General features: G+C 52.3%; 2 protein-coding genes across 11 annotated transcripts in view; one reads left to right on the forward strand and one right to left on the reverse strand.

Moving 5' to 3' along the window:
* The window catches only part of TRAPPC4 (trafficking protein particle complex 4), a 6,565-nt gene extending 6,101 nt beyond the window's left edge, over positions 1-464 (forward strand). For all 6 annotated transcript variants that reach the window (XM_025356146.1, XM_025356150.1, XM_025356145.1 and 3 more), the window contains one exon: positions 114-464. In XM_025356146.1, the coding sequence (XP_025211931.1) occupies positions 114-192 (79 nt within the window). In that variant the 3' untranslated portion in view covers positions 193-464. The remainder of the gene's footprint in view (positions 1-113) is intronic.
* Positions 465-1,459: 995 nt separating this feature from the next.
* SLC37A4 (solute carrier family 37 member 4) lies at positions 1,460-7,989 on the reverse strand. 5 transcript variants are annotated; one of them, XM_025356139.1, is made up of 11 exons: positions 7,932-7,989; positions 7,638-7,819; positions 6,361-6,703; positions 5,320-5,552; positions 4,754-4,997; positions 4,047-4,205; positions 3,713-3,798; positions 3,078-3,191; positions 2,801-2,866; positions 2,299-2,437; positions 1,460-2,184 (listed from the first exon to the last, which is right to left on the reverse strand). In XM_025356139.1, the coding sequence occupies exons 3-11, from the start codon at positions 6,506-6,508 to the stop codon at positions 2,018-2,020; spliced, it is 1,356 nt and encodes a 451-aa protein (XP_025211924.1). In that variant the 5' UTR covers positions 6,509-6,703; positions 7,638-7,819; positions 7,932-7,989; the 3' UTR covers positions 1,460-2,017. The 5 variants fall into 5 exon arrangements, with proteins under 5 accessions (XP_025211924.1, XP_025211925.1, XP_025211929.1 ...); XM_025356140.1 differs by having other exon boundaries at positions 7,365-7,819; positions 7,932-7,957; XM_025356144.1 differs by lacking the exons at positions 2,801-2,866; positions 7,638-7,819 and adding an exon at positions 5,878-5,977 and having other exon boundaries at positions 6,531-6,703.
* Between the last annotated feature and the right edge of the window lie 2,766 nt (positions 7,990-10,755).

Genomic DNA, 10,755 nt, shown 5'->3' on the forward strand with positions numbered 1-10,755 from the left:
AAAAAAAAAAAAAAAAAAAAAAAACAGGTTGTTCTTCAAGCAGTTTCCCCTGGCTTAAGTGGGGAGAAAGCCTCAGGCCTCACGCTTTTTTTCCCACCTTGGGCCTGGCTTAGGTGTGAGCTCTTTGACCAGAACCTGAAGCTAGCCCTGGAGGTGGCAGAGAAGGCTGGAACTTTTGGACCTGGGTCATAGGCTGAACCTGTGATGGACCCCCAAATTCTGAGAGTTCCTGCAAAAGGAATACTGCTGTTTATACTCCAGTGGAAACCCCAGCAGCCTTGTTAGTGCACTGGAAAATGGGAGAATGCGGACCCTGAAGACAAAACTGATTCCTGAGCCTTAACACTGTGTTCTTTCCTTCTGTATATACCATGGTCTTACTTTCCAGCTCTGTATGGATTTATTTTTGGAGGAGCTAGGTCCATAAATGTTGTAATAAATATTCCTTTGATCTTGGTGTTTGCTCTCTATCTTAATCGATGGTTTTGGGGGAAAGGTAAAGGAAGGGAGACAAAAATGGTGAGGGAATTCTGGGAAGATGATTATGTTCTAGTAAAAAACATAACAAATATGTGTTCATTAAATAAATGAACATAAGATTTTGAAGCATGAGCACTGGATCTAGTCCCAGAATTGCTGCTGATTTCCTGGGGTCCTGGGGTGGTGGTGGCCATGGTGGTGGCTGTTATAATGATGATGATGGGCCGGGCGCAGTGGCTCAAGCCTGTAATCCCAGCACTCTGGGAGGCCGAGACGGGCGGATCACGAGGTCAGGAGATCAAGACCATCCTGGCTAATACAGTGAAACCCCGTCTCTACTAAAAAAGTACAAAAAAACTAGCCGGGCGAGGTGGCGAGCGCCTGTAGTCCCAGCTACTCCAGAGGCTGAGGCAGGAGAATGGTGTGAACCCGGGAGGCGGAGCTTGCAGTGAGCCGAGATTGCGCCACTGCACTCCAGCCTGGGCAACAGAGCGAGACTCCGTCTCAAAAAAATAAATAAATAAAAATAAATGATGATGATGATGGAACATATATCAAGCACTTACAGTCAGGCATTCCTGCTTTATCTCACTTGATCTTCACCCTAAGTCCAGGGGGTACGTTCTGTTACAGATTTAGCAGACTTTCTGCCTCAAAGTTTCCAAGCTAGTTACTGACAGTATGGGTTTGAACCTAGGCTTTCTGACTACACATTCAGTAAACCACTGTTACACTTCCTCCGTCCATCAAGTTATTTAACCTGTCCACAACCCAATAGCTTTATCTCTAAAATAGTTATTGAACTATTCAATGTTCAGGTGAAGGCAGAGGAGGCATGAGCTTTAAAGGAGTCCATCTACACTTCAGCTTCCCGATTCCAGGGAAATGAAGTCTTTCCCTTTTGGGGTGGCAAGAGCAGGTATCAACAGTATTTCCCAAGGAAGCTGTCTCACTTTGAAAAAATGAATCACTGACAGTGTTCAGTATCAAATCTAGTTTTAATCTCCTATAACAAGTCATCTTTTCTTCCCACCTATACCCAACTGCGCCTAGTGGTACAGTGAGAGTGATAGCCGCCTCTCTTTCCCTGGAGTCTGAGGTATTGGCAACAGCTGTCGCCCACTGCTGAGAGGACTTAGGGCCCAGCAGAAGTCAAGGGCCATTAGTGCCCTGCAGCTGCAGGGATAGCCTCACTTCAGGTGGGGATAGGGTAGGATGGGGACAGGATGGGGCCTAGGAAAAGAAGAAGGGTACAGGAGGCTTCCTGACTGCAGAAGTTTTCTGTTTGTCTGAAGGCAGGAAATAGGAGCTAATGGAGTCTAAGGCCAAAGGTTATCTTTTAAATAGAGCATAGGACCAGGGAAACTGGGACCTCACTAGCCACTGATAGCTTCCAGCGCCACCTGGGTGAGGGAAAAGGCGCAGAAATGGAAAGTGAAAGGTTCAGGGCTAGCCAAGCAGGCCCCGCCTTTTCTCCCCCCCACAGCGTGCAGGGGGAAGGCCACCGTGGGATGGTGCTCTGGAACCTGGACTCTCTTCACTCAGCCTTCTTGGACACTCGGCCCATCTTGGTGCGGATGTTTCGCAGGAGGAAGAAGGCAGCCGTGCTGGCTGCACACATCACTTCAGCCACCCAGAAGGCTGTGCTCCAGCTGTAGTGCTTGGCAATGGTGCTGAAGGGCAGCCCAGCCAGAAAGCCGCCCACTGTCAGGGGGAAGGGGATGAACCTAAGCCAGTGGTGCGAGCTCCAGCTTCTCACTGGTTTATATGCAAAGCACAGGTGGGGGTGAGGGAGAGACTCTAGAAGGTAACACTTACCATTGGCCATGAGTCCCACAATGGCGTGGGAGGTGCCACACAAGTTGGGAGGGGCACTCTCGTTGGCTATGACTCCAAACAGGGCAATGGGACCATACGAGGAGAAACCAAATACAGCTCCCAATACCAGGATCCAGAGCTGCCAAGGGCAGAGTGGAGTGGCATTCAGAGTTGGAAAGCTGACCTGCCTGCCCACCGCTGCCAAAGCGAGGAAGGAGGCTTGGTCCCCAGGAACAAACGGGAGTCATAAAGGGACAGTAAGTAAGTGACCCTTTTCCTCCCACTCCCCAACACAGTTGACAGTACAGAGCTAGAGTAGCAGATGCCACACTGAGCAAACCCTGGGACCTAGGTGGGCAAGGAAAGGAGGTACAGAAGTCATCCCTCCGAGCTAGAGGCTGTCCTCAGGATTCACACAAATTGGACTGGCTAGGGGTAAGGCAAAGGGGTAGGACAAAGGTAAGACAGACGAGGAGAAAAACCAGAGATATCTTTAAGGCACCTCATGCTCTGTAAAGCCTGTGAGCTCTGCGAGAGGGTGAAGAGCCGGAGTCCAGAAAGCAACATCCTAGAGGAGCACAGGGAAGAAAAGAAAACCAGGCCCAGAGTGGAGGAGGAGAACCCAGACACAGAGAGGAACGGTCCAATCAGAACTGAAAAGGGAATCTGAGAGGCAAAGAAAAGATTGGCCCAGGCTACAGCCAGGAGAGGAAGAGTGAGTCAGTGGCCCTTGCCTTCTCTCCTTGTGCCCTGCTGTGAGCCAGGCCTTTCTTAATTACCTTGGGGGAGTCACTGGTCACTGTTACCCGGAAGAGGTACATGGACACTGTCATGCTAGCCATCATGAACAGCAACAGGCCATGGCGAGGGTTCCCGTAGATGGACAGTCCCGCCTATGGATACAGTCCCGGCAATGTCACACCCTCAGAACAGGGCAGAGAACCCCCATCCCTGGACTCTGATACAGCAGGGACTCTGCTGACAGGTCTTTGGCAATCCCACCTCAGTTCTTGGCCCTGGGCAGCTCTGGGAGGCCCTGGGACCTGCTCATTACATTCTGAGGCCAAACTCCACAACATCCCTTCCTCCCCCATGGGGCAGGTCTAGGACACGTGCTGGGGAGTGCACCTAGTCTGTTCCCAGCCCGTTTTCCTGGGGCTGTGGAGAAACCTATAGCTAAGTTAAGAAATATTCTGGCTGTCCTTCACATCAGTTAAAATTCTCCCAAGAGCCTTACCTCCACAACTGTAGGAAAGCTAAGACCAGCCCGGAATCGTTCCCTCCTCACCCGGTCTAAACCAGCAGATGCCAACCTGCCTGTGCCCTGGGACTCCCATCTCTCCAGTGCCTGTCCCAGCCATGCTGTGAAGACTGAAAGGGACCCTTCTCCTTCCTGTCCCTTCTGCCCGCTCACCTTTGCCATGGCCCGGTCTGACAGGTAGCCAGCTGCGATGCTGCCTACAAGGCCCCCAACTTCCAGGGCACTCATGTAGGAGCTACCTGCAGTGGGGAGTTGTGGTAGGAAGAGGGAAGGGAAGGGTGGGAGGGTGTTACACATTGGGGTTGTCCCACAATGGCTTAAACCTGGAGAGGTACAGGGTTCCCATGGGTGACTGGCCATAGCTGCCTGAGTAGTGCCCGGCCTCAAAGAACGAATAAAGAGGATAAAGGGAAGCAAGGCCTGAATTTCCATCCCCTGCATTGGTTCCTGCTCCTTATGCCCACCCTTGTCCCCATGCTCATCTTACCTACAAGGGCTGACTGTCCTTTCTCCTGGATAAGGAAGAACTGGCCCCAGTCAGTACAGCAGGTCTTTACTCCAAACACCACAAGGTAACCAGTGGAGAGCACCCACAGGTAAGGGGACAGCAGCAGCTGCTGTAGGGTGCTCTCCTCCTTCAAGGAGCCTGGAGGTAGGAAGAGGCTGGGTGTCAGGCTCGACTCTGACTGCTCTCCCCAACCTGAGCCCCCAACATTCATTAACCAGCTACAGGGGCAGAGTCCATCTGCACAGCCAGGATCAACGTGAAGGGTATTCCCTCACCCCACTGCTCTCCTCTCCCCTTCTCCTCTGCAAGCTCAATGAATGAAAGAGAAACAGGACCAGGGAGGACCAAGCCACTTAAGGACCAAGCTCAATGAATGAAAGACAAACAGGATCAAACAGGCCCAAACCACTAAAGCTCATGATTCTATCTATCCAGGACAGGGAAGTCTGTGCTGTTGTGAGGAAAGGCCAGAAAATAACATGAGTCACAGCTCTTGCTGGCTCTGCCACTTGTCGAGTATTTAACTGCCTCTTGGGATGGAGTTTTGTTCACTCCCCATGCAGCCTTCGTTACCACTCCTTCCCCCACATCCACTGACTAGCATAAGACCAGGCAAACGCCTAGTCTTCAACAAAAATCTGCCTGCTGAATGAGTGCCCCAGTGGTTGGCTTGGGTGGGGGCTTACCCTTCTTGCCCTTAGAGGGCGTGGGGTCCAGGTTGCGGAGTCCAACATCAGCAGGTTCATTGTGGATAAGCAGAAGACAGAGGAAGGAGACAACCACACATAGTGCCCCAGACAGGCCCAGCGTGCTGCGCCAGCTGTAGCTCTGGGCGAGGATAGTTGCCAGGATAGGGCCCAGCCCTCCAGCCAGGTTCATGCTGGTTGACAGGATGGCCCACCAAGTGCCAAACTGAGATGGCTCAAACCACTGTGGGGCAGAGAGCAACAACATAGGTGTCCAGCCTACTGCCCATGTTGAGGGTGGGGTCAGGTGGGGCAGCCCTAGAAGCTCACATTACAGGGAAGAGGGAGAGGGCGCTTCTGTTTGGCAGGGCAGTTCCCTCCTCTGCCACCTGATCCCACCACTCTCAGCCTCCTAAAATATCTTGACAAGCAATAGGAGCTGGCCAGGAACTGCCCAGGAACCTGCTCTGGGTTGGGTATGGAGGTGGTGGGTAAGAAGGGGTGCTCCCACATGCTCTTTAGGCATCCTCTATGACAATCCAAACAGGCTCTTTGGAAACACTTACCTTCCTCAGGACCTTCCCACATGGGGGCCAGCCCAGCCCCTGGGCCAGGCCATTAAGGAACCAGAGGGCAGCAAAGACAGGTACTGTGGAGCTCCAGGAAAAGAATATGTTGACCAGGCCAACCAGGAGCAGCCCAGAAGAGAAGAGCCAGCGAGCACTCATCTGGTCAGACAGCACTCCGCTGACAAACTTGCTGATAGCATAAGCTGCTGACTGGCTGCTGGTGATGAGCCCTGCAGGGGAGGGGAGCAGGGAACAGTACACTTAGGGGTTAGGGACCAGGGGAGAAACACGGGAGCAATGGAAGAAGGCATGGGGTCAGGTGTGTAGGGGTGCCCAGTGGGGTGAGACAGGTTACTTCTCAGAGGAACAGGAGGAGCCTGCGCTGCAATCGGACACTCACACATGGGGCCCTACTACTTCTGCCACTTCTCCTGCCTCACCATCAGCACTAGCCCCAGACTGACCCATGAGTCTCAGCTACAGTTGTCAGGGAACAAAAAGGGAGCAGGACATGGCAGCTCCCCATCCCTGGGATTTGCATATGGGATTTCCCACCTCACCCTGGATGCCAACCCCGGGCCTCTAGCAGTTCTGTTGCTCCACCACCCAACATGGGGCGAAGGGCTCAGGATTGGAGTCAGGGACCCTGTCCCTCCTGAAGGGTAGCATGCCAGGCCACATGAAGTCATTGTGCCAACTTTTTAGTTTCCAGTGCTCACAGTGTCAGTAGCCAGCACTCACCCTGAAGCCTCCACATGCACCCAAACAGATGTGAAAACCATGCTCAGAAGCCCCCAGACACTCTCAGAATAAACAGTGCCTCCAGGGGCATGCGCACACACATCCACACACATCAAATAAGCAGCCCTCCTTAGCCCTGCATGCACCCACATCCATGGATCTCAGAGCCTCTTTTTCTGGCACCTGGCCTCTACTGCACTGACACTCCACCCACACGACATGCCCGTACACAAACACCCAGTGTGTCCTGCTGGTTCTGTGTCCCCAGGCCCACCACCCTGCTGTTTCAGGGCTCACCCAAATCATCCTTGTCCAAAGGGATCTCTTCCACCAATGATGGCATGACAAAGGAGAAGGTCTTGCGATTGAAGTAATACAGGCTGTAGCCCCCAAACATGGCCGAGAAGATCACAGTGCGATAATAGCCATAGCCCTGGGCTGCCATGGTAGAAAACAGCAGGCCCTACCAGCCAAGACGCACAGCCTTTGACCACAGCTTCTGCTTGCCACTCTCACAGTTCCCAGATCTGCTGAGTTGGATTTTTTCTGCTCCCTCCTCCACCCAGCCTCCCAGGCTCCCTTTATAGCCACCTCCTGGACAATCATTAAGCCTGGGGAGGCTCCTAGGGGACCCAGTGTCCTGAGGGAAACAAGAAAACAAGAGATTACTGATCGTCAAACTGCAGGGGGTGGAGGAGGTCCCAGAAGGAGGCATGCCTGTGAGCCAGGCCAGCACCCTGTGTCCCCAGGATTTCTGCCTTTACCTCCTCTATCATGTCTGCTTGCCTGTGAAACCAGCTTTGATTAAAGGTTCAACCTAATTACTTTTGTCTGCATGAGCCCAGGGGAGGCAGGGGTGGGATGAGCAGAGATGCCCTCTCTAGCCCTGCTCCCTCAGTCACAGAACCTTCTCATTCATTCACGAAAGGTTTATTAACTTACTAGTTGACAGACACTGCACTTGGCACTAGGTTAGTTTCTACACCCACTCACCACCACCCCAGCAAAACACAAAGTCAGACACACACCCCGTTTACCCCACTTCTAAGCCTTCTAGAGAGGGCCTCAATCCATAGAACTCTCAATCCTTAGCACATAATAGATGTAATTGCTTCCTACAGTTGCCCCCTGTAATTCTAAGCAAAGGGGACCTCCCCAGTTCAGGTCCCACGGTGTCACACAGAAAGCCCTGCTAAGCTCTGATGGGGCCCCACAGAGCTACCTCTGGATCCCCATTACCCTGCGACGTCAGTGTGGGCTTCCTTCGGGCTGGCTGGGGGCTGCAGGGTCTGGTTTCCAACCTGGGGGACGTTGGCAGGGGCCGCAAGCAGCGGGACTGGGCAGCCCGTGGGCGGGAAGGTGCACAACAGTCCCGCCCAGGGCCCCGGCAACATGCCCCGGCTTTTCCGCTCAATTGGTAAAGTAACTGGAGCAGAAGGCGTAGGCGCACGCGGAGCGAGGGACCGCACGTATTCCCCCGGAGGCCCCGCGCTTCTGGCACCCAGAGGCTCAGCCTGGTAGGGGAGGGCCAGGCGGCGGGCGGGGGAGGAGGAGAGGCGGCGGGCTCCTGGCACCTGCCCAGCCCCGTGTCCTCACGCTACTCAGGACACGCGATTGTGCGGCTGGAAACCACGGGGCCGGGGGTGCAGGAACTGGAGAGGTGCGGATACCACAGGACTGGCGCCATAGAAAGGGGTCTTGTGCTGGTCAGGGGCAGCGTCTCGGTGCCCCCAAGACCCATGAATTGTCTCCGGAACTGCAGGAACAGCTCCAGGTCGTATCGGAAGTTGGGGTTTGCCAACAATGGATCCCCAAGACCTGAGAGCCCCGCCCTCAGGTGACGCCCCTCCCCCGCATACCGCCCCTACCTGAACAGAGGCAGGAGCCCGAATAGGACGGGGCGGAGCCAGCGAAGGCTGCGCATGCGCGACTGGCGGGGGCGTGGTCTTCTCCTGTTTCGCTTGCCGGCAAGTGGAGTTCTCCGCGCCACATGCCGGGGACATCGACTTACTCCCTTCCGCCGGTCACGCTGCTCCTTGGACTAACACAGCGCCCCTTACGGGTTGAGCACGGCATGTCCAATTCTTAAGTGGTTGCATTCAGCAAACCATGTTTTTAGTGAGTGCCCTCCTCTACAAAACACATGGAACACTGAGGTGGATAATCATTGTTCCCAAGTTGCTCACAGTCTGGGAAAGGTGTTGTAAGATAACACAGCATTTTTTTTCTTTCCTTTTTTTTTTTTTTTTTTTTTGAGACGGAGTCTCGCTTTGTCGTCCAGGCTGGAGTGCAGTGGCACAATCTCAGCTCACTGCAAGCTCCGCCTCCCAGGTTCACGCCATTCTCCTCCCTCAGCCTTCCGAGTAGCTGGGACTACAGGCGCCCACCACCACGCCAGACTAATTTATTGTATTTTTGGTGGAGACGGGGTTTCACCGTGTTAGCCAGGATGGTCTCGATCTTCTGACCTCGTGATCCGCCCGCCTCGGCCTCCCAAAGTGTTGGGATTATGGGCGTGAGCCACCGCGCCCGGCCCACAATTTGGAATTTTAACTTGTGGTTTGATCGTTGGGGACAGAGACAGGGCCCAGAGTAAATATCAAATTCTAGTCCCAGACCCACAGCATTCTAACAGTGTGACCTTGGTTAATTACTATGAGCCCCGGTTTCCTACCAGCCTGGTAGGTCATTGCAAAGACTCGACAGATGATTTAGATAAGAGCTCAGAAATTCTGTAAGAGTTCTCAACAACAGTGGTTTTCACTGATCCCAGGTAAGAGTTGTGAGGAGTAACAGTAGTGATGCTATTTTACAACAATGATGACAAAGCAAATATTAACCCCGCCCATAGCTTCAACAGAAGATAACATAGCCTAACAAAGTCCCCAACAGTCCCAATCAGCCAGCACTTCCCAACCCCTCCCCAGTATAAAAGCCTCAGCTTGTAAGCGATCAGGGTCTCAGCCAGACTCCTGACTGGAACCCCTCGCAGGCTTATTCCTGTGAATAATCCTGTTTGGCCGTTAAATTGCCTCCTGTCTCTCGCTCTCTTCCCTTATATCTTCCTAACAAGAGTGACTGAAGGAATTTTAAGTGTTCCAAAATTGAGAGCAAAGATCTTTTACTCTAGAGAAGGTGGTCGGAGAAGGGAGGAGGAGGAGATGAGATAAAATAGGATGACAGGCCGGACGTGATGGCTCATGCTTGTAATCCCAGCACTTTGGGAGGCCAACGCAGGCGGATCACTTGAGGTCAGGAGTTTGAAACCAGCCTGGCCAACATGGTGAAACCCTGTCTCTACTAAAAATACCAAAATTAGCCAGGCTTGGTGCTGCACGTCTGAAATCCCAGTTACTGGGGAGGCTGAGGCAGGAGAATTGCTTGGACCTGGGAAGCAGAGGTTGCAGTGAGCTGAGATCATGCCACTGCACTCCAGCCTGGGCGACAGAGTGAGACCCTGTCCAAAAAAAAAAAAAAAAGAATGGCAATGTCACTGAACTTCGTTAATTCAAAACTGAGCAGGAGCCTAGTTTGTACCAGGCACTGTGCTTTCAGCCAGGTAGATCAGAGGACAAGGAAACAGTGTCTCCAAAAGCAAACCAGAACAGATTCTTTCTTTACCTAATAGAGGAGTACAGAGCCATCAGGTTTTTCTCCCCTTTTATTTTTAAGATTAACATACACATAATAAAATACAAAAAGTGCAGGAATCTTACATGTACAACTTAATAATTTTTTACATATATTAATACCCCTGTAACCACCACCTAAATTAACAGCCCTGTCGTTTTATTTTGGAAATGGAGTGATCTCAGCTCACTGCAACCTCCATCTCCGGGGTTCAAGTGATTCTCCTGCCTCAGCCTCCCAAGTAGCTGGAATTACAGGCATGCGCCACCACGCCCAGCTAATTTTGTATTTTTAGTAAGGATGGGGTTTCTCCATGTTGGCCAGGCTGGTCTCGAACTCCCGACCTCAGGTGATCTGCCCCCACCTTGGCCTCCTAAAGTGCTGGGATTATAGGCATGAGCCACTGCACCTAGCTAACCTGGCTAATTTTTCTGTTTTTAGTAGAGACAGGAGTTTCACCATATTGGCCAGGCTGGTCTCGAAATCCTGAATTCAAAGGATCCACCCGCCTTGGTCTCCCAATGTCCTGGAATTACAGGCAAGAGCCACTGTGCCTGGTTGATGGTGTTTGTTTGTTTGTTTTTGAGACAGAGTCTTGCTCTGTTGACCAGGCTGGAGTGCAGTGGCACGATCTCAGCTCACTGCAACCTCTGTCTCCCTGACTCAAGCAATTCTCCTGTCTCAGCCTCCTGAGTAGCTGGGATTACAAGTATGTGTCACCACGCACAGCTAATTTTTGTATTTTTAGTAGAGACGGGTTTCTCCATGTTGGCCAGGCTGGTCTTGAACTCCTGACCTCAGGTAATCCGCCCACCTCGGCCTCCTAAAGTGCTGGAATTACAGGCGTGAGCTACCGTGCCCGGCCTGTTTTTTGTTTTTTTGGTTTTTTTAAAATTTATTTATTTACTTTTTTGAGACAGGCTTGCTCTGTTGCTCAGGCTGGAGTGCAATGGTATCTTAGCTCACTGTAAACTCAAACTCCTGAGCATAAGCAATCCTCCCAAGTAGCTAAGACTACAGGACCAGGCCACCTGGATTCAAGCACTTCTCCTGCCTCAGCCT

Source organism: Theropithecus gelada, chromosome 14, assembly GCF_003255815.1.
Source record: "Theropithecus gelada isolate Dixy chromosome 14, Tgel_1.0, whole genome shotgun sequence".
Classification (NCBI taxonomy): Eukaryota; Metazoa; Chordata; class Mammalia; order Primates; family Cercopithecidae; genus Theropithecus; species Theropithecus gelada.